This window comes from Lutra lutra, chromosome 7 (genome assembly GCF_902655055.1).
Source record: "Lutra lutra chromosome 7, mLutLut1.2, whole genome shotgun sequence".
NCBI classification, from domain to species: Eukaryota; Metazoa; Chordata; class Mammalia; order Carnivora; family Mustelidae; genus Lutra; species Lutra lutra.
In genome coordinates, this window is record NC_062284.1 from 145,337,808 (window position 1) to 145,359,871 (window position 22,064).

Below are 22,064 nucleotides of genomic sequence, written 5' to 3' on the forward strand. Positions count from 1 at the left end.
CAAGCCCCCAACTCTGAGAAGGGTGTGAAAGTCCTATTTCTAAAACCAAAAACATCATCTTTGGTTCTTTGAAAGACTTCACGGAAGCAGAATGAGTTCTACAAAGACAGGTTTGGGGAGAAAGGGGGAAGGAGTCTATACACCGTGCAGGGATCCCTGCAGACAGTCTGTGACCAGACTTGGGAACCAAGGTTAGTGTCATCCAATTCACAGGTAAAACTCATAGTTCTCCAAACTGACATGCTGCTCCCTCATCCATGGAAACCTCACAGCCACAAAGATGAGTCTTGCCAAACACTGCTTCCCTTTGTTACCTGTGGAAGAAGAAAGTGGCTTGGAATCCGCGCGAGTGCAGGGTGCAGACTCCAGGCTGCTTGAGGACGGTTCCCCGTGGACACCCAGCAGCTGCTGCCTGTGCGGTCGAAGCTCAGAGTGGCAGGAGCTGCACACTGAAGGTCTAGAATGTTCTGAAAAGTCAAGGAGCAGCAGAAGGAGCGCAGGACTTGGAACGTGTGGTCTCAAACCGGTGACCGTGGAGCCATTCCCCCCTCGCCTCGACTCTGTTTCCACCCCAGGGGCGGTGATCAGTTTGTGCCAAGCAACGGACGGGCGGTGGCAGTGAAGTCCTGCCTTAGTGGTCTCCCACGAACTGTGACACATGAGAGCATCTTTTTAAACACCACTTAAAAAAAGAATTTGTTTCAACTTATATAAGTAATACATGTTCACTGTAGAAAATCTGGAAAACAGTATAAAGAAGGAAATCACCTGTTACCCACCACCCACAGTTAACTACTGCTCGGGGTTTTTCCATACATGCTCCGGGATCCAGAGTACAAGCTGTTTTATAACCTGCGTTTACACTCCAACTTTTTTAAGCATGCCTCCGTCTCGCGGATTGCTCCACGCGATTGGGATGCCTGCATGGTGCCTCTCAGAGGGAGGTGGCCGGGATTTTTAACCATCCCTTATTGCTGGCGGTCCTGACCGGCTCTTCCCCGTTCTGAGTAACTGTACCTCTTAACTGCTTCTGTAGGGCAGTGGTTCTCAAAGAGGCAGCTGGAGCGTGGGGCACGTGGCGGGCTCAGTGGAGTGTGTGACTCTTGGTCTTGCGGTTGTGAGTTCAAGCCTCATGTTGGATGCAGAGCTTAAAATTAATTCCTATTCAAAGAGGCAAGTGGGTCGGGGCGCCTGGGTGGCTCAGGGGGTTAAAGCCTCTGCCTTCGGCTCAGGTCATGATCCCAGGGTCCTGGGATCGAGCCCCACATCAGGCTCTCTGCTCAGCAGGGAGCCTGCTTCCCCCTCTCTCTCTGCCTGCCTCTCTGCCTGCTTGTGATCTCTGTCAAATAAATAAATAAAATCTTTAAAAAAAAAAAAAAACAGAGGCAAGTGGGGATTTTGGCCCTCAGGTTATGTTTGGCCATGTCTGCAGGTATTTTCCATTCTCACCTGGTGGGGGTGGGTAACAGTGCCCAGGGAAGCCCCCACCCCCCAAGAGTCACCTATCTGGTGTGAGTGGGTGCAGTTGAGAAGCCCTGCCTGGGGGGCATGTCCTGGCGGGGCCCCGGTGGGGGGACAGGGATAGATGCTCTTAGTGCTGCTGACTGGTGGGTGTCCCTCCAAGACAGGAAGCAAATAAAAGAATGTTTTCTCCATATTGTGGTGTGATAGGGTGTTCTTAGACTTCCCATGTTTGACTGTGATTTCATAAGGAAAATTAAATTCACCCTGTTTAAGGGTCTCAGGAAGCCAGAGGAAAGGGGGAGGTTGTAGGGACTCCGGTCAGAGGGTCCAGGGACTGGCAAGCAGAGGTACCCCCAGTGAGGGGAGAGCACCGTAAGCCCCACTTTGTCCCAGAAGGAACTGACCAGCTAGAAAAGTGCATTCAAAGCACTAAATAAAATGAGAATAAAAGCAAGCAAAGAGAAAATTACAGGGGAAATAAAACAAGTGGCCCATAAAAGTAGGTGTAGTTCTGGGCCCATGGCAAGCACGCCTGTCTGCCCAGCTTCCTGAGAGCGCCCAGGCGCTGGAGGCGGCAGCACAGGTAAGGAGGGTGGGGCCGGGCCTGACGGGCTCTGGGGGAGGTCAGGTTTCCCTGCCTGCGCAAGTCCTGAGCCAGGCCTGCCACCCGGGCCTTCCTGGATGTCCTGTTGAGAGCCCTGCTCAGGTTTGGAGGTCCCAGCTCATTATTTTGTGTAACCACTGGTAGTGAAGGAAGTGGGCCCCATTCTAACGGTCCAGACAGCATAGAAACCTCTCAGGAGGTGAAGTGCCTGCCTGACAGGCCCTCAGGTGCCTGTACACACCTCAGGGTAGAGCGGAACAATCGCTCATCCCTGAGCCTGTGCAAGCAGGACGGCCTTCGCCTGGAAGGAGCGTGGGCACAGGCCCCCCAGGGGGCAGCCAGCATAAGGCCCTTCCAGCAGGACGTACTCCTGTGCGCCTCGGGGCCCTTTCTCCCAAATTACCGGACTCTGCAGTCTGCAGTGTACACTCTGTCCTGGCCCAGTCCCCACGGGCCAGAGGAGGACACAAACTAAGAAAAGGGGAGCCGTACCTGATGGACACCCAGGCCGGTCAGCAAAGACAGGGACCAAGGGCCAGCCCCAAACCCAAAGGATGGGTTCAGAGACCCTATCCCTGCCGAACATGTGCACCAGGGGCCCTGCCCCCTCCTGTCCCCGTCCCACCCAGGTGTTCACTCCCCCAGCCTCTGTGCCTGTGCCCCTTCCCCTGGCAAAGGCAGATGACAAGACGCACCTCCTGGAGCTTCACTGCGGGCCCCAGGCTGGAGGACATGAAAGCCCAGGCTTCGGTGAGCCAGACTGCCCCGGCCCAGGCTGCGGAGCGCGCAGAGGCCACGCCTGGCTTCTCTGCCCAGTTGCAGGGTAACCTTAGGGGTGGTTAGGGCCTCCTAGCCTAAAGCGGGGGGAGTTCAAGGGCCCCAAACTAGGGTGGGGGGGGCAAGTCCGAGGTGGCCCTGGCCAGCAGGTGGCAGCACAGACTGTCCACAGAACTGTGGAGCTAGAGGACAAGCCCTGCCACTGGCCGGCTCACCCGGTCCGCTCCTACTCCCCAAGCCCGGGCCCAGGCCCCCACAGCGAAAAGATCAGCTGAGGACAGTGGCAGCTGTGAAGTGGCTGGGAAACGGAGACCAAGGAGCCCCTACCCTAAACAGCCCCTACCCCCACCCTGCTGCCCAGGCCCCCTCATGGGGAGCCCATGAGGTCCTAGAGAGGAGGCTGCATGGAGGAGGGAGCTCCCAAGGGGCCCCAGGGCTTTCTGAGAGGAACTGAAGGGCTAGGCCCGTTCAGCCTACGGAGGTAAGAGGAAGGGCAGCTGAGGGGAGAGACTGTAGGTGCTGGAGGGGGCAGGAGTGCGGCAGAGACCCTGACAGGAAGAGAAACTGGAGGAGGGGCATGTTCTTTCTGGGCTCCTGCCTGCCCCCCAGCCGCATCCACACCTCCCCCTCGCTGCAGGATGGGGCTGAGCTAAGTACCGGGCTCCACCCCCGAGGCCCAAATGACCCTAGACGCTCGGGGTGGGCCTCTGCCACCCAGGAGCTCCTCCCTCTCCCTGTCGCCTCCCCACCAGCCCATCCCACGCCTGCAAGGAAGCCAAGTAGACAGGGCGGCAAGGGAGGAGTTCATGGAACAGGACTGGAGGGGCACAGCAGGGTGACTGCCTCCCAACTGCTGTCCCTTCTTAGAGAAAGCGAAGCAGAAAGGACGGAGGCCCCCACAGCCTGGCTTCTGGGCACCACATCTGCCGCAGGAAGAGGACACACTACTCCGAGACTCACGGCAGGCCGAAACCCTAGTTTTATTTCAGCATCAGCAACGTCTTAGCCATCACAAAAATAAACTCTACCAAGGGCGACAGAAGTCTCTACAGCGAGGCTAAGGGCTCAGCCGCCAAGTGGCGAACATCAGGGGTGCACGGCGGGCACTGCCCGGGTAATAAGTTAGGAAGCGGCAGGGCTGGTGGTGGTGGCGGTGGGGGCTGGGCCTCACTTCTGGGCCGGCACGAGGTCGTCGATGGCCTGGCCTTGCTCCAGCCGCTGCTCCATCTCGATGAGCAGCTTCACGCCGTCCACCACCATCTGCACCAGCTCCACCTCCGAGAAGCCCAGGCGGTCCGCGTTGGAGACGTCGAAGACGCCCCCCACAGCAGCTGTGTCCACGCCACCTGGGGAGATGACCAGGTCAGCAGGAGTGGGGGGGGGGCTGCCCCAGAGGGAGGACTGCCAGCAGCCGCTGCCCCACTCACCGGTGCCTCGTTTCTGAAGCCGCAGCCGCTTGAGCACCTCCGGGAACTTCTCATGCTTGCCCAGGTGGGGCAGCTTGATGTGCACACCTGCTCGCAGGCCTGTGCCCAGATTGGATGGGCAGGTGAGGATGTACCCCAGGTGAGGGTTCCACATGAATTCGTAATTCTTAGACTTGAAGAGTGTTTCAATCTGGAGGTAGAGAAGTGGGAGAGGTGAGCCCTAGCTGAGAGCCCCCCACCAAGGGACTAGCTGGGACTCGAGGGCCCAGGGGGACCGATGGGGGACACCCACTCCCTGCCTGAGCTCTGGAGCTTGGCCCTGGCCCCTCCCTGGCACCAAACCCCACTTGTGCCCACCCAGCTTGGGGGTGGTCAGGCCTGACCTGGGTGAGGCCATTGCAGAAGCGAGTGAACACCTCCTTCATGTTGCCCCCTTTCTGCATGGAGATGACCCGCAGGTGGTCTTCCTCGTTGATCCACACCAGGAAGGTCTTATTGTCATTGTGCCTGGGGGAGGGGCACAGTCAAGCCTCCTCCTTGGACTATGGTCTTAGGACACATCCAGAAAAAAGCTCTAGAGGGACCCCAGACCCCAAGAACTTTCCAAGTCCCTGAGGTGCTCAATCCAGCTGTACCCAGAAGCCCGAGCTGCGCCCCACCCTGCCGGTCATGTGCTGCGTGGCTGAGGTGTGGGGGAGGGCGGAGGGCCCCACCTACGAGGTCAGGGGCTGAGGGAAGTGGTGTATCTGGACGCTGAAACCGCCCTTCGCAGACCGTGCAGGCCCGAGGCTCTAAGCTTCCCCCAGCCCCAGCCCCCGCTAGCGTCTGCGTCAACCCGGCACCTGGCAGAGAGTCCCCGCGGAGAAGGGGACGAGAAAGGAGACAGAAAACAAGAAGCTCCAGCTCCCAAGAGGAGGGTGGAGGAGAGAAGCCAGCGCCACCCGTCGCCCACTTCTAAGCTCCCCCGAGGCCTGAGCCGCCTCCAGCTGGAGTCCCTCTCACGTACCTGCGCGGTCAAGGTCACCTGCGAGGAGGCCCCGGAGGAACCAAACCTGTCCCAGGAGTGCGGCCCCTCCCTCTTCCTCCTCGGCGGCGGCGTGGGGGAGGGCGAAAGGGAGGGGAAAGGGGGACCCGCGGGAGGGGAAGTGGGACACGCACCAAATACCGCGGGCGTCTGGCCAGTCACGGGCCATGCCCGAGGCCAGCAGCAGGGGCGACACGGGCTTATCGAAGAGGAAGTGGTCGTCGATGAGCTGCTGCTGCTCCGCCTCGGTCATGCTCTTGAGAGCGTAGTAGCGGCCGGCCAGGTCCCCGTCCAGGCTGGACAAAGCTGCCGAGGGGCACGCTCAGGAGAACACACACGGGCCCCGGCCCCCACGCCCGCCCGGCTTCGTGTGAGCCCGGTCCAGGCGGCGGTCCGAGACCGCGACCTCGCCGGGCCTTGGGCCTCCGTCCCCCCCGGGAAACCGGACACGGCGCGCAGATAAGAGCGTGGCAGCGGCGACTCGGGTGACTGGGGTGACTGATACCCTGGACAGGGATGGGGGGGCAGCTGGCCGGCCCGACCCCTACCTTCCACGGCGAGCTTCTCGATGGCGCGGCGCTCCCCGCGGCTGCAGTGCGGGGGAAGGCAGAAGCCGCGGATGCTGCGACCCGTGCGCACCCGCGAGCTCAGCACGTAGTTGGGGTCCAGGTCGTCGCCGCCCTGGGGGCGGAGCCGGGGTGAGCGCCGGGAGACCCCTCCCCAGCCCGCCCCGCCACCTGGGGCCGCCCCGCACCTGCAGGTTGTCGGGGTTGAGGTCGGTCTTGTGCTCGTCGCTGGGCTTGTAGCCGCCGTGCCGATCCTCAATGATGGGGTCAAAGAGCTCCTTGAACACGTCATAGGACTCCTCGTCGCCTGCCACGCAGCCCACGGTCATGATGTAGGGGTGGCCTGCGGGGACGCGGAATGGGGGCAGTGACGTCACTGCCAGGCCTAAGCGAGCGCGTCAGGGCCCTGCAGCTCCGTCCGGGAAGAGGAACGGCGGAACCCCGGCCCGAGCGGGGTTCTGGGGGAGGCTGGAACCTAGCCCCACGGTTATTTCTTGCGGATCAGAACCCGCACCCTGACCCCGGAACCAGGGGGCGCGTACCCGGGTTGTCCACGCCGGTCTGGATGACGTCGTCCAGCGTGAAGCCGCTTGGCGTGCTCTTGGCGCGCAGGTCCGCGTACAGCTCGGGGGTCAGCACCTTGGCCATGTGGTTGTTGTGGCCGCTGAGGTCGGGGAACTCGTCCTCGGCCGGGAAGCGCAGCTTCAACGTGTTGTGGCTGTTGGAGAAGGGCATGGCGGCGGCGACGAGCTGCGGGGTGATTCGGGGTTCAGGGAGGACCCGGCGCACCGGGCCCCTCGGGGACGCGCAGGCCACCCGGGGCCTCGCTGCCCGGGCTCCTGGTCACGCTGGGACGCGGCCAAGGTCAGCGGGGTCCGCAGCTCGCGCAGGGCGCTCCTGCACCGCCCAGGACCCCAGGCCCCACCGGCGCGCGCTCCAGGCGGCGGACCCCGGCGTGCGTGACTCTGCGGCCCACAAGCCCCTTCGTGCGCAGCAGCGCCCCCGCCCCAGCGCCCCGGCGGCCTCCGCCCGCCCTCCGGCCCACTCACCGGGTGGCCGGGCGGGGCAGGGGCTCTCCGTCCGTCGGCAGCTCCGTGCGCGGCGCAGGCGAACAGCAGCGGCTCCGCGCTCCCGCGGCTCTTAAGGGGCGCGACGCAGGCCGCCCATTGGCCGCTATTTATAGCCCATTCATTCCATTGGCCCGCGCTGCGGGGTGGTGCCGCCGCTTTGTCCGCCACCCGCAGCCCCCGACAACCCTCCCAAGGCCGCCCACCCCTGCTGTCCCCTCGCCGGGACCCCGCGCAGCCCGCCCACCCCGCCCGGCGTCCGCCCAGGACCCCGCGGCCGAAACCTCAAGCCCTTGGACGTGCAGGAAGTTCCCTCCCACGCTGCCTCGGGCGGGAAACTGAGGCAGGGGAGCCGCTGGGCACTTGAAGGCGCTCAGGCTCATCTGCAGCCGGGCTCTGGCCTTCCCCGGTCCCGCCAGGGCCCGCGGCGGTCACGACGAGGGTCCAGGCGTGAACGTTCCGAGCTCCCGCAGCAGGTACTAACCCTCCCCCACCCCACCCCCGCCCGGTCCGAGCCGGCCAGGAGCCGCCGACCTTCCTCAAGGTGCCCGGAGGCATCTCCCGGGCAATGTTGGTGCAGAGCGAGGGCGCGCCGGGAGGCGCAGTCTGGCTGCGGTCCAGCGGGGCGGCTCCCGCGGTACCTTGACCTTGGGCAAGTCCCCCGACTCCGGGGGACCCGAGCCAGAGACCCCCGGCCCAACCCTGCCCGGTAGATGAGGGAACAATGTGGCCCTGGGAGGCCGCTGGGGTTGCACAGCCTCAGAGTCTCCAGACCCCAGCCTTGGCCCCTTTCCACCGGGGACAGGTTCATCTCACCACCTCACCCCCAAAGGCAGGTCCCCGGAGACTCTCAGCAAAGATGGGAGGAAACACAAACAATAACCATGTGTGACATTTAAAAGCAAACAAAACCAAAAACCGCCCCTCACTAAAAATCAGAGTCATCCAAATTAAAACTAGGACTATACCTTCCTTCCACTGCCCCCAATATACCCAGATGGCAAAAATGTGAAAGACTGACACCAGCCAGTGCTGGCTACGGGCTGGAATGTGGAGAGACAGGCCTTCACACACTGCCTCAACTGTGAACTGCTACATCCTTTTTGGAAAGTAATTTGGCAGTATTTATTAAAATTAAAAATGCTTGTACTCCATGACCCAGCAGTCCCCCTTCTAGGAATCCAGCCTGTACAAAGGACAGTCTCATTTCTCTTTGCGGATAGAGATGTGCAGTGGGAAAAACATACAAATAAGCCTGGATAGAACTTGATGCCCATCACTTGGGGACTGGCCAGGGGTAGGAAGGCGTGTCCCCAGCATGGAGTATTACACAGTTATTTTAAAAAATGTGTTAGACCCCTAGGCATTGAGCCACCAGCAAGGACTCAGCACCCTCCCCCTCAAACCCCTCACCTCTTGAAGATCCACCTGCCTTCTCCCATGCCTTCCGTCGGCCATTTCCACCGAGGAAAAGGGATCCTGTCCTATGTCTGCCCTCCAGAACCTCCACTCTTCTGAACCCTTTGCTAATGCAAATAAGAGTAATGATCTGCTTCCTGCTGGCACTGAGGGTCACATCCAGAAGAGCATTCAACAGAGAAAGGGCAGGAAGACCCTTCCTACTTCCAGGTCACCAATGATTACAAGAGAAAGAACTTAATGAAGGTGTTTAAGAGGAAGCTTGCCTACGATGGTGATGCAACGAGCACACAGAATACGGAGAAGTAATTCCGCTGCAGGGTGACCAGTGCGAAAACACACACCAGTTCCTCACAGAGACCCGGCTGACTAAGGACGACCAGCAGAAGTTGCGTGGCTGTGGCTGTTGTTGTTGTTCATCTTTTTTTAAGGAATCTCAGCCCACAACGTGAGGCTCCAACTCACAACCCCGAGATCAAGGGTCGCGTGCTCCATCGACTGAGCCAGCTGGGCGCCCCAGTTTCATGGGTTTTAAGTGCTTTTGATTCACTGAAGCTTACGTGAGGATTTCCTTGCAACGAGTAGAATTTCCCTTCTGTCCCTTATGGCAAGTTCAGAAACCTTGTGGCTTACATAATGTAACCATTTGGGGTCTGCTCTTAGCTTGGAGTAATGCAATTCCTTCGTGTGGTCAAATGAAGAGAAAGGGGCGCCGGGGTGGCTCAGTGGGTTAAATCTGACTCTTGATTTCAGCTCAGGTCATGACTTTGAGGTGGTGAGATCAAGCTCCAAAGCAAGACAGGCTCTGTGCCTGCAGCGTGGGGGGCTCGAGAGTCTCTCCCCCTTGCCCTCTGCTCTTCCCCCACTCACGCGGCCTCTTTAAATAAATTAATTAAATTAAATCTTTATTTAAGGTATTTGTTTGTTTACCTGAGAGAGAGAACAAGTGGTGCGGAAGGGCAGAGGGGGAGGGAGAAGCAGGCTCCCCGCTGAGCAGAGAGCCCAATGTGGGGCTCGATCCCGGGACCCCGAGATCATGGCCTGAGCCAAAGGCAGAGACCTAACCCACTGAGCCACCCAGGCGCCCCAGTAAATAAAATCTTTTTTTTTTAATAATGAAAAAAAGGGGAACAAAGTGAATTGGAGCTTGTGTGTCCATGTCCAGCATACACTGTCCTGCGAATAAAGCAGGAAAGGAGGCGGAGCCCGCAGCTGTGCGTGTGTTTCACAGCAGCCCTGCCGGGCTGCGCAGTGCGCTCTGCGGGCTGCGAGGTGGACGTGGCGCCGCTGCCGGAAGGCTGACCCCAAGCAAGCGGCCGCACCAACCCGAGGGAAATACTGGCGGGATCCGGCGGGAGATGGGTGCTGCTGGGCGGGGGCGGGGCACAGCAGCGCGAGGAACTCCAGTGTCTCTGGTGCCTCGGGGCATGCGCACCGGAGCAAAAACCCAGAGGAGGAGCGAGTCCCTCACCTCTGCCTACGTGCGCCGCAGCGGGTGCAGTGCGGGCGGCCGGCAGCCCCGGCGCTCGGCACACGTGCGACTCCTGCCTCTTCCCTCGTGCGCCTTAGCACGCTTTGACCTGTTCCCAGTGGCATTTTCTTATCCCAGTCGGCATTTTCTTAGGTACTTAAAACAAACCAACGCGAAGTGGCAAATGGCCCCGGGCTGCCCAGATAGCAGGTGTCCCTTAAGCCTGGAATTTCTGCTCACTGTGCTCCAGGCAGCCCCTTCCTCCAGTTTTAGAAATCATCTGCAGTTGTCCTCTTCACCTCCCCATCCCCCTACAGCCTTATGGGCTCAAGTTTCTGTTTCTGGAAATCTGGAGGCTGACTTGGCTTTCAGACATGGGGGTGGGGATGTGGAACTCGGGGCTTCTCAGAAGAACCCCCTCTCCACCCTCAGGCCACTACGGGCCTGACCTACTGGGTGGAAGGCTGGAAGGTCTTGCTCCCTCTCCTCCCTAGAGCACGGCCCACACTGGAGAGGGGCAGTCCAGAGGTTTGGGGCTGCCCTGCTCAAGGTCAGGCCCCGGTGCTCCTCCTGCCGGAGGCTCTAGCAGTCCTCAGCATTCGGACTCGGGTGTTGTATCATGCTGCTGAGAAGTGAAGGAAGATCAGAAGATGGGAGACAGGAGAGACAGGTCAGAGGTCCAGCAAACCCTCAATGGTCTGGGAGTGCCTGGCCCTGGGCTAACTTAACCTGGAGCCCATCTTGGGGACCCCTGGGGCAGGCCAAGCCTCAGCTGGACTAGATTGACAGCATGGGTGATCGACAGCTGTGCTGGGGGAAGGGGAGGAGATCTTCAAGGCCCTTAGACCCAAAGGTTATGGCGGCCCCTACCAAGCAGAGGCTGCTTGGGAGCCTGGGTGGTCCCAGAGCAGAGGAGCAAGGGGTGGGGAGGCCTGGGTGGTGCCAGCCTCCACCGCAGCTAGAATAACATTGCCCCAGTGGCCTAACCCTTGCCTGTGGACCCTCCATTTTCCCCAGGGCCCAAGGAGCCGGTTTGGCAGCGTCTGGGCAAGAAGCTGGGTGACATCACCCAACCAGTTTATGGTCCAGGTTCCTCAGAAATCACACCTGGTTGCACATTAACCAGCTGGCCCTGGAGGGGGAGGGAAGCTTCAGTGGAATCCCCAGCTTTTCCTCTGTGGGACTTAGCCTGCCTAATGGTGCTGCAGCCGTAGGCATGCACAGGTAGGCCAGATGGGAGAGCCCAGCAGGGGACCAGAGGTCATTCTCAGAGTCTGTCCTCAGAGGGCAGTCAGGGTATGGGCTGCCCCGTTGGCTCAGTGGGGAGAGCACGCAACCCTTGATATCGGGGTTGTGAGTTTGAGCCACATACTGTGTGTAGAGATTACTTAAAAATAAAATCTTTGGGGGGCACCTGGGTGGCTCAGTGGGTTAAAAAGCCTCTGCCTTCCGCTCGGTTGTGATCTCAGGTCCTGGGATCAAGCCCTGCCTCGGGCTCTCTGCTCAGCGGGGAGCCTGCTTCCTCCTCTTTCTCTGCCTGCCTCTCTGCCTACTTGTGATCTCTGTCAAATGAATAAAATCTTTAAAAAATAATAATAAATAAAATGAAATAAAGTCAGGGTGAGCATTTCTTCCTCTTTGTGCCCTGTGCCTAGTTCTGAAGAACCAAAGGGGAAGCTGGTTGGGGTCAGGAGAGGAGTGGGAGCTGCTATGGGGTCAAGCACTCTGAGGCAGGAGGCTAGGCTAGTCAGAGAGGGGAGGAGCTTGGTCCCTGCCAGGTGCAGCCTTCCCCTGTGGGCATCTTCAGCTTCTCCCTTTCCCCCAGAGTGACTCTGACCCTTTTCTCCAGGTCTTTTTCCTGCCTGCTCTCACCTTTATTCAGATCTACCATTGGTTCTCTGAAGTCAGATTTACGGGCGCCTGGGTGGCTCAGTGGGTTAGGCTGCTGCCTTCGGCTCGGGTCGTGATCTCAGGGTCCTGGGATCGAGTCCCGCATCGGGTTCTCTGCTCGGCAGAGATCCTGCTTCCCTCTCTCTCTCTCTCTCTCTGCCTGCCTCTCCATCTACTTGTGATCTCTCTCTGTCAAATAAATAAATAAAATCTTTAAAAAAATAAATGAAGTCAGATTTACTGGCTGTAAATTCCAGTCCAACTGTGGACCCATTGCCTATGTGACCTTAGGCAACTACCTAACCTCTCTTGAGTCAGCATTTTCCCATCTGTAAAGTGATCCGCACCCCCCACGCAGCCCCCCTGCTCCATAGGATTGTGGAGAGAGTTTAATATGATGAGACTTAGCTGGGCTTATATAGAATCAGTTCTTGTTAGTGGAGCCTCAATAGATAAACTCTGTCCAAAGCAAGATGCCCACCTGACCTGGGTCATCAGCTGGAGCTTGGGGGAAGCTGGTGCTTTGAGGACGCAGACTGAGGGCTGGGGCTGGCGTGGATGGGACAGATGGGCAACTCTGGGTAGGCTGCCTGGAAGAAGAACACTGGAGGAGCTGGGCCAGCCAGTTACGGACAGAGGCAAGTGGGAAGTTGAGACCACAGGAAACCACGACCGAGTCACCAAGTCCTAATTTAGACTCTTAGTAGGCGCCCAGCCCCAGCTCCATACTGCAGCTGAGAGGTTGGGGAAGAGGAACCCCCAGAAGTGGAACGTTGACATCTCCCAGGGGAGCGATTAGGTGGTGACTCAGGCAGGTGCATCACCAAAGGAGCAAAGATCACCTGGAAGAGAGGTGGCTCCTCTCAGTGCTGGGAGCAAGAGGCAGGGAGGCCGTGATGAGCCACACAGGCACCTGGTGGCCAGAGTGCTGGTCCCAGAGGAACATGAACCCACGGGGAATGGGAGGCCACCTAAGTCCCCTTAACTTTTTACCCCCTCCAAGGGAGGTTCCCAGACCCAGTCCAGCCAGGGCAGAGGCATGGTGGGGGCAGGGTGGGGGCGGTGGACTTGAGGCTAGGCTGGGGTTTCCACCATGGATTCTGTGGGACCCATGGTAAGGGCCACAGACCCTATGGCAGGCCTGGCCACTCCCATTTTGCCAGGCAGGAGCTATGTGGGCCCGGAGTGTGGCCGAGGGTCATTGCTAGCTGGCCCTGGTTTAGGCCCTGACTCAGCCTCTGGGTAGCAGGGGTCGGCGGGAGAGTCTCTATCCCTTTCAGGTCCCCAGGGCCAACAGGACAAGGCCTGGTTGCTGGAAGCTGGGAGATGGAAGGCGTCCCACATCCCTGTCGTCCTTCCCTCCCCCCGACACTGTCCACCGAGGAGCTGGCTCTGAGTCAGCCGGGCTGAGACAGAACAGGGCTGCTCTTCCCTTTTCTGGCCCTTGCCTTCCCGCTGCCCAGTCCCCAGCTCAGGCCGCTCACCTGGGCCTCCCCGACCCCAGCGTGAACCCAGCTCCTGCGTCTCGGCACCACCGACCTGCCCCTGCCCCAAGGCTTCCCTGTAGTGGAGGACGTGCCCGCAGGGGAGCCCGGGCCGGGCCTAAGGCCGTCTGGACACCTTCCCGGACAACCCACCGGTCTGCAACTTCACTATCCGGCGTCCACCCCGGGGCCCGGTCTGAGGGGCTCCCAGAGCGGTCCCGCGGGCACCATGGCCAAGGCAAAGCGCCTCGACGCGCCTGGGCAGCTAGCGAGGGCCGGCCTTGCCGGGAAGCCCAGCCCCGGTGCCCGCCCACAACAGCCCGGCCGCGGGGACGCTGCAGCCCCCAGAGTGTCCCCCGAACGAGCTTGTGTAAACAGGGAAGCCGCAGCGGGCCGAAAGGCGCCCAGGAGGCGCGCTCCGCGGCCGGGGGGGGCTGCCCGCGGGTCCCGGCATCCCGCGCGGGGGGCGGGGCGGGGCGTCGTGACGCCATCGGCGGGCGCCGGGCCGGAGCCGGAAGTGTGGAGCCGCTCTCACGGCTGCACGTGCGGAGCGTCCGGGAGCGGCCCCCGCCGCGCGAGGCGGGTGAGACTGCGCGCGGTTACCCCCCCCCCCGGCCCGGTGCACCCCGACCCCTTCCGGGGGGCCCTTACCGCTCCTGCATCCCCCTGGAAGCCCGTTTGGGGGGAGACTAGGGAGGGGGGCTTCGCGGAATGGAGCCCGGCATGGAGGTGATAGCGCAGACCAGCGGCCACTGCCCCGCTGGTGGCCTGGCCCTCATCTCGCCCCTGGAGCATGGGAGCCAGTCGTCTGGGCTCCGGTCCTTGCTTGGTGGGAAATCTTGGGCCCGTCCTCCGCCTTGGCCCCGCTTCCGTTTCTTCCTCTGTGATTAGGGCCGGTGACTTGTGTCTCGTGACCCAGACCGAGGAGGTTTTAACCTTTCCAGCCAGGGTGCAGCCAGGGACCGAGGCAGCCGCCCCACTCGCACCGCGGGGCTCTTGGCCTCACAGCCCTCCGCCCAGATTCCAGGTGCACCCTCCTGGCACCTTTCCGCACTCATGTAGACACGCTTCCTCCCAGGTCCCAGGCACCTGCCCGATAGCAACACTATGAGCTTCGTGGCCTATGAGGAGCTGATCAAAGAGGGTGATACGGCCATCCTGTCGCTGGGCCATGGTGCAATGGTAGCAGTGCGTGTGCAGCGTGGGGCACAGACCCAGACCCGGCATGGTGTCCTGCGGCACTCGGTAGACCTCATTGGCCGCCCCTTCGGCTCCAAGGTGACCTGTGGCCGAGGTGGCTGGGTATATGTGCTGCACCCCACGCCTGAGCTCTGGACCCTGAACCTGCCGCACCGCACGCAGATCCTCTACTCCACTGACATTGCTCTGCTCACCATGATGCTGGAGCTCCGGCCTGGCTCTGTGGTCTGTGAATCCGGTGAGTTCTTTGGGCTGCCTCAGTTCTATTTCTGGAAAAGTGACGTGAAGATGGAGATCCGACCCAGCATCGAGACAGCCTCCAGCTGGCCCTTCCTGAGGACGGGCATGGGTGCTCAGCCTCTCTCTTGCAGGAGGTCTCTGGGGGGCTGACTGCAGGGAGTGAGACTCGGTGGAACTGGTTAGGAGGCTGGCACTGTGACCTGAATGAGAGTTGATGGTGCAGGACCAGCGCTTTCCCCCGCCAGGAGCTGGTGTTCAGTGAGGATCCTGCCTGCCTTGGTGGGGCAGGGCCAGAGTGCCGCTCGGCTCTGGCCTGGCTGCCGATTGCCGTTCCCTACCTCTGTGCTGACAGAAGGGCAGAGAGCGCCTGGCCTAGCAGTCCCTGACCACTCCTTCCCGGAGGGGGCCCAGAGCTGCTCTGAGGTGCTCACTGTAGGTAGGGCGACTGCCTCAAGCTCCTCCTCGGCCGGCAGCACTGTACGGAGTCCAGGGCCTGAGGTCCGTCCTGGCCCTCACACGCGCATACACACACATGGGCAGTGGGGCCAGCTAGGACGGAGATTGAAGCACACACCCCAGCCAAGAACCCCCCCAGGCACGTGTGCACCTAGATTTCCAGCGTGTTCGTCATGGGCTGCGCAGCTGGGCTCCAAGGTCACGAAGTTTCCACCAACTTTCCAACTTCTGAGGACTCGAGGCCATCTCGCCCTTCTGCATGTGGACAATTGGATGATTCCTGTTGCCCAGCCAAACACTGAAGTGGGAAGGGTCAGGCACAGACCGGGGCTGTAGGTCAGAGGGTGGGCAGGGGCTGGGCAGAGACCAGCTGCTCATCCGCAGGGGACCTGGGGTGGCGGTGGCGGCAGGACAGCAGGACTGCAAGACGGCGCCACCCCCTGCTACCGTGCGTGCGGTGGGCATGCTTTTGGGCTCTGCTGTGCAGGCTCCTGGTCTAGGAACGGTAGGTCCGGCCCTGAGTAGCACAGGCCGGGTTTCTGCTTCCCAGAGCAGGGAGTCAGCCCAGTGTCACCATTTCAGTGCTGAGTTGATTGCCGTAAGGCTGCACATTTGAGGGTGACTCCCAGGGGTCCCTCCAGCTGGGTTGGTCGGAGAAAACTTCTGACAAGATGTTCAGCTGGGAATGATGAGGAGGAGGCACTGCCAAGAGCCGAGGGAGAGCGTCTCCCCAAGGGCGAGCCATGCAAAGTGCGGGCCCAGCAAGGAGGCCCGAGTGGCCAGAGCAGGCATTGAGGTCAGGAGGAAACAGGCACAGCTCAGAGAGCCATTAGGGGTCCGACTCTGCTTGGTGTGGGGTGGAGAAGGCAGGTGTGACTGAGGTGAAGAGACCCTCTGCTGTGTTTGAGGCAGGATAGAAGGCGGCCGGGCCAGCTGGTGGTGGTCACCCCAGGCAGCGTGGTGGCAGGGTGGGAGTGGGGGGAGACACGAGTTACTAGTGGGTTGAATGCAGGGTGGAGAGGGGCATCGAGGGCGCTTCTGGGGAGTCTGGCTGAGCTCTGGGTGCCTTTGACTAGGCTGGGGAAGGCCTGGCAGGGAGGGGTTTGGGATAGGAGCGGGCCCAGCTTTGCTCTTGTTCCTGCTGAGTGCCGGTCAGCTGTTTGGGGCAGGGGTGGGGGATGCGTGTGCACTGGACACTAGGTAGGAGTCTGGAGTGCGGGAACATGGCATTGTGGCGTGTTCATCAAGGCTAGCGTCTGAAACCACAGGGGAGGGGTGGTCATTGCGGGGGCGGGGCCATGGCCCCGCTGGGGGCTGCCAGGTGGGAAGTCCAAGCTGAGGGGTGGCTGAAGGCAGCTAAGGAGTGGCCAGAACTGGTGGAAGAGAACCAGGGAACGATGACACAGAAGACTGGCACCGTGTGGCCAGGTGGTTACCATGTCCCAGCTCATTGCTGTGAGGCCGTGGGGAGGAGGACAGGGCTGCCCCTGTGTGGTGGAGGTGGGTGAGGGGCAGAGGGATGGGCAGCATTAGCGGGCCAGCAGCTGGGGGGAAGGGGCTCAGGACCAGCCACCGGGTGGAGGGTAGGGGACAGGCCCGCCCTGCCCCATCTACTCTGTCCAGACCCTGCGGGGCCTCTGGCGTGGGATTGGGCAGGGCTGCCACTCTCCCCTGCCCCCAGGTCCAAGGCAGACTCAGGAAATAAACCTCAGCTCCTGTCCCCACCCAGCCCCTGGTGCAGCCCCAGCTAACCAGACCCTAGGCGGCCGGGACCTGACGGGCAGCTCTGGGAGCGATGCCACCAAGTAACTGGAATCGTCTGTCCCCGTGGGGCCTGTGTGGGTCTTTCCAGGGTGAGGGTGGAGTTCTTTTGAGTGTCCCCAGCAGGCCCACCTGACATGCGTCCCGTCCCATCCCATCAGGCACTGGCAGCGGCTCTGTGTCCCACGCCATCATCCGCACCATCGCGCCCACGGGCCACCTGCACACGGTGGAGTTCCACCAGCAGCGGGCAGAGAAGGCCCGGGAGGAGTTCCAGGAGCATCGGGTGGGCCGCTGGGTGACGGTGCGCAACCACGACGTGTGTCACAGTGGCTTTGGCGTGAGCCAGGTGGCAGACGCGGTTTTCCTGGACATCCCATCTCCTTGGGAGGCCGTGGGCCATGCCTGGGACGCCCTCAAGGTGGAAGGTACAGTGAGGGTTCTGGTGTGGCCCTGGGGCTAAGCTCCTGGGCTGGGCCTTGGGTCATCTGAAGCCCAGAGGGGTCAGAAACCACCAGGCCACACAGCCTGGCCAGGCCAGGGCCCCTTTTGGCCCGAAGTAGGGGTGGGTCAGGCTGGCGGAGGACTCAACAGGGAGGTCACCCCATGAGAGGGGGAGGTTGGGAGGAGTAGGGTCCGGGGAGAAGGCGGCCCCAGCTGACCCCCTGTTCCTTGGCCTTGTCCCGCTCTCACCCGGACGTGAGTGATGTCTGCTTTCGCTGGGGACTGTGGCAGCTCCACCTCGGTGAGACGTGGGGCCCGTGCCAGGGTACATTTCAGGGTTGGAGGTCAGCCCCTGACCCCAGCCCTTGCCAGCGGAGTCTCCCTTCCCCCCAGCCACAAGCCGGCTAAAGGCCCCTTTTAGGGAAGATTCTGGATGTGGAGGCGGGAAGGAGGCGGGAAAGTTGGCTCTTTGCCAGAGAGGAGCTGGTGAGGCCCTGGGTTTTTCCCTTTTCTGGAGAAGGAGGCAGCCCAGGCAGGGCCCCTTCCCTTCTCCCGGCTGAGTAGTGCAGCCGGGAGAGCAGGGAGGGAGCCCAGGGCGCGCCCGGGGAAGGGCCGCCCCTCCGAAAGAGGTGCCAAGGCACGGCTTCACAAGTGAGAGGCTCCGGCAGCAGCTCCCGGGGGTCCCCTGTCGTGCCCCTGGGTTTTGCCAAGGTGGGCCCCGCTTCCCCACACCTCCACGCCTTCCAGCTTTGCCCCCAGGCACCACAGTCCCGGGTCCAAGTTCCACGGAGGCTGGAGCCAGCTGCCCAGCCTGGGCCGAGCCCAGCGTGTCACACTCCTGGCCTTCTTGTCACGAGGCTTCCTTCCTGGTGGCTGGCTCTGGGGGAGCCATGCCATCTATCGTCCCCATCCCCCATGCTCCTCTAAGCTTCCTCCTTTGGGCTCTTGCTGTGTCTGATCTTTTTGGTCCCAGAGGCTCCCAACTTACTTGTGGGCCTTGCATTTTCCAGTGGCTGCCCTGCCTGCTCTGTGCAGACCCCCACGAAGGGCCGTCCCCGGGCTCTGTGAACTTGGGCTAGCCAGCAGGCTTGGGCCCTCGCCTGGTGGGACCTGTTTTCCTGGCAGTACGCATGGGGTTGGGTCCCTTCTTGGGGATGACCCTGCGCCCTCCCTGGGTTGGCTTCAGACTGCTCGTCCCTCCTCCAGGCCACACCTTCTTGAAGAACTGTCTGGGGGGGGTCTCTGTCCCCAGGTGTGGCTGAGGTGACCAGGCCTCGGGGCCATTTGAGGACTCACCCGGCCACGTCCCTGTCCCCGCTGCAGCTTCCCCACACCCTCCCTGCTAGGACAGGGATGTGGGCTGGACCCAGGCCAGGCTGAGGGACACTGCAGGTGGGCCCTGGAGGGAGGTGGCAGGAAGGGGCTGTCAGCTCCCGCCTGCACCCTGTCATCCTCGACCGTAAGGCTCTGCTCGGAGTAGGCGCCTCCTGTTCCCCCGAGCAGGTGACAGCCTCTAATTTCCTGTGACAGCAGCAGCTCCCCCCGCCTGTGAACCCCTTCCCCCGCTGCTGCCGCCTTGCACCGCTGGAGCTGTTCTGGGTGGGCTGATCTGGCGGCTGCCAGGCAGAGGTTCTGCCCTGACCCCTGACAGGTGGTTCGTCCCAGCCCCAGGCCTCGGCTTCCTTGTGGAAGTGGAGGATAGTGGTGCCCAAGTCCAGATGGAATCAGGGTCGTGGGCTCGGTCTAAGCGGTCCCTTCCACGCGACTCCAGGGGAGCTCCGGCCCCACCGCGGTCTGGACCCACGCCTGCCCCCCCACCCCGCTGCCCCGGGGACAGTGGGGGGCCCGGCCTCCGCCCTGCCACCCCCAGCCCTCCAACCCCGAGCCCGGCTCCCCACAGGTGGGCGCTTCTGCTCCTTCTCGCCGTGCATCGAGCAAGTGCAGCGGACCTGCCAGGCGCTGGCCGCCCGCGGCTTCTCGGAGCTCAGCACGCTGGAGGTCCTGCCGCAGGTGTTCAACGTGCGCACGGTCACCCTGCCTGCGCCCGACCTGGGGGCCCACCCGCACCCCGATGTGCACCCCTTCCGCAGCGGGACGCCCATGAAGGAGGCCGTGGGCCACACGGGCTACCTGACCTTCGCCACCAAGACCCCAGGCTAGTGGGCCTCCCGCCAGGAGCTGCGGGGAGCTGGCCACAGGCCGCCTTATACAGTCGGTGAGCCTATTGGGCCTGCCTTTAGACGGACCATGGGCCTGCGGCAGGCAGGGCGGGGCCTCCCACAGCCTGCGCAGCCTGGTCCCCTCCCAGCAGCCTCTCTGTTGAGGAAAGCCTCCAGCCCATCGCCCTGCTGCACCCCCCCACCCCCCGCTGCTGCTCTCTTGCTACAGAGTCTCTGTTGTCACCTGCTCTTCTGGCTGTTGAGGCCAAGGGCTGTAGGTGGTGGGGGCCCAGGTCTGACCACTTCCCAGGTAGCCCCAAACTGGCAGGGAGTGGGGCTGGAGCCAGGAGGAGGAGGACCGCTGGGGCTGGGGGCCCCCAGAGCTGATGGTGCCTGGCTTGGGGCGGGAGAGGTGGGCTTTCTCGGTGGCCTCAGGCCTGAGCACACCCCCATCCCTGTCCCCGTGAGGTGCCCTGCAGGCCAAGTGGGGGTGCCCTGGGCAGCCCTGCCCGTCTGCCGCGCTTCTCTCGCTGCTGGAAGTGCCTTCCGTGGCCCCAGTGCAGCCAGAGCCCTGGCGTGTTGGTGAGAACAGCGCCCACGCGGCCAGGACCCTGAAAGGGACGGTGAAGTGCCTCAGGTATCCCGCCCGGCCCTCTCAGAGCTGTTGGAACCCCGGCTGGCCAGCCCCGGGGCTGCTTGGGTTCCTCTGCCCCTCACAGGAGTGCCGGGGGCATGGGGGACGCATCCAGGACGGAGGGCAGCCGGCCCTGGCCGCCAGCTCTGGGCCGAGCGGCTGGCATCCCCACCTGCCTCAGTTGTATGAAGGGCCTGAGTGTCTGCCCTCGGCCTCCCCCGTCCTCCAGAGCTTCCATTTTCCCCCATTAGGACAAGAGCCCCAGGGAACATGCTGGCAGGGGGGCTGGAAATAAACACTGTTGCCTCGTCCATGCTCACTGGTCTCTTCGGTGACCCTCACGCCAGACCCTTGTTCCCCAGTGCCAGTTCCAGGCTGGACCTCCCCACACACAGCCCTGGCCCTGCTTCCTCTCCCTGTCAGACAGCAGCCTGGGACATGATGGACAAAGGGGCAAGTGTGTGGCCACCTCCACTCAGCTGCAGAAAGGGCCACTTGTCCTAGTGGGGGGAGGGGGGGTCTGCCTGTGTGTGTGTGTGTGTGTGTGTGTGTGTGTGCGCGCGAGCACTGGACCCTCCCTTCACAGCCCGGCCTGGCATGGCATTTACAGCATGGACCACCTCTTATGCTTTTGGAAGGGCCTAGAACTCAAGAAGGACCCCCCCCCCCATCCAAAAACAGGCCTGCCCTTCCAGCCCCAGGCCACACCCAGGCCTGTGAGTCCTTGCAAAGGTGCCAGGTGGGGTGGGCCTGCTGGAGGACTGGGCCCCTGGGGGGCCTCCCCTCTCCTGCCCAGGCTCCTGACAGGACCTGAGTCCCATCAGAGTTCCTCTGGGGCCCTGGAACCACCAACCCAGTGTTCTTTCCTCCCAGGACTCGTCCTGACCTCTGAGCAAATGCCTAGCTTGGGGGACAGGGGGAGGGACCTGTGCCTTGCACTGGCCGTGAAGAAAGCTGGGTGAGACCCCCGCCCCAGGCCATAACCCTCCATGCTCTGCAGAGCGCGTGGACCTGCCCGAGCATCCTCCTCCTTCCTCGTGGGGCTGAGGATGGCGGCCTAGACTACAGCCCTGGGCATCCCTGGGCCTGTGGGAGCTAGAGGATTGGGGTCAGGAGACCCTCACACCTGGCCCAGGGCAGCTCCGAAGTCCGGGGGGCCCTCCGGCCCCTCAGCTGTGCTGCCAGGCCCTACACAAGCCCCTGGGCATCAGCCTCGCCCCAGGTAACCATCCAGGCCCCATTCAGCTTCAGCCTGGAGCTCCATGTGGCCCTGAGCCCCCCAGGAACGCCTGTGCACCCTTTGAGACCCACTCCGGTGTCTCGTGCCTCCCACCACCAGCCTCAGGCTGCCCCACCGTTCTCCTGCATCTCCCAGCCTGCTATCCCAGGTGAGTGTGCCTCGGTTCTGCAGAAGGGGGTCCTGGGTCCAGAGGCACCACTAGCGCCAGTGGCAAGTGAGTCTGCAGGTCTGTGTCCTCACCTCTGCAAGTCAGCGGCATGGGACTGGTCACAGGGCGAGGATTCACCCAGATGCTCTCTGTGATGCTCCGTTTTTCCTGGAAATTCCTGTACTCACCCTGTGACACATCCTGCTGCCTCTACTGCTGCCCCCCCCAAGGCCCAGAGCCCCTGAAGGCCTAGAGCCCCTGGCTCACCCAGTCCCTGGGCCCCAGCCCAGGATCCTGCCCTATGGTCAAGAATTAGAGTCAGCTTTGGCCTCCATGGAGGCTGGTTCCAGCCGCTTCCCCCAGGAAGGCCCCCCGCCTTGCCCTCGTTAGCCCTGGTGTGTGCTGCCCAAGCCCTTGCCATGCTTTGCCTTTCCTACCTGTGAGGGGCTTACCTCCCCCAGCAGGAGCCCCTGGGGCGGCGAGGGTCCTAGGACTGAGCCTGAATTTCCGACAGGCACTGGGTGGATGCAGGCCCCTGTCTAGCAGTGTGACAAGGAAGGGCTGTTTGTTCCATGAAGACAGGACAGCA

At 62.1% G+C, this 22,064-nt stretch overlaps 2 protein-coding genes and 1 pseudogene across 3 annotated transcripts; 2 read left to right on the top strand and 1 right to left on the bottom strand.

The window, feature by feature from the left end:
* Nucleotides 1-3,806: 3,806 nt before the first annotated feature.
* Nucleotides 3,807-6,597, bottom strand: CKB (creatine kinase B). Its single transcript, XM_047738365.1, has 7 exons — nt 6,405-6,597; nt 6,051-6,205; nt 5,845-5,977; nt 5,431-5,602; nt 4,656-4,779; nt 4,273-4,462; nt 3,807-4,191 (listed from the first exon to the last, which is right to left on the bottom strand). Exons 1-7 carry the CDS (start codon nt 6,595-6,597, stop codon nt 4,013-4,015), a joined length of 1,146 nt encoding a protein of 381 aa, XP_047594321.1. The 3' UTR covers nt 3,807-4,012.
* Nucleotides 6,598-7,621: 1,024 nt separating this feature from the next.
* On the top strand, nt 7,622-9,213 carry LOC125105180 (eukaryotic translation initiation factor 1-like; annotated as a pseudogene).
* A 4,461-nt stretch (nt 9,214-13,674) lies between these two features.
* Nucleotides 13,675-20,396, top strand: TRMT61A (tRNA methyltransferase 61A). Of its 2 annotated transcripts, none has more exons than XM_047738367.1 (4): nt 13,675-13,776; nt 14,272-14,631; nt 17,012-17,278; nt 19,195-20,396. In XM_047738367.1, exons 2-4 carry the CDS (start codon nt 14,301-14,303, stop codon nt 19,452-19,454), a joined length of 858 nt encoding a protein of 285 aa, XP_047594323.1. In that variant the 5' UTR covers nt 13,675-13,776; nt 14,272-14,300; the 3' UTR covers nt 19,455-20,396. The 2 variants fall into 2 exon arrangements, with proteins under 2 accessions (XP_047594323.1, XP_047594322.1); XM_047738366.1 differs by lacking the exon at nt 13,675-13,776 and adding an exon at nt 13,793-13,922.
* The last annotated feature ends 1,668 nt before the right edge of the window (nt 20,397-22,064 follow it).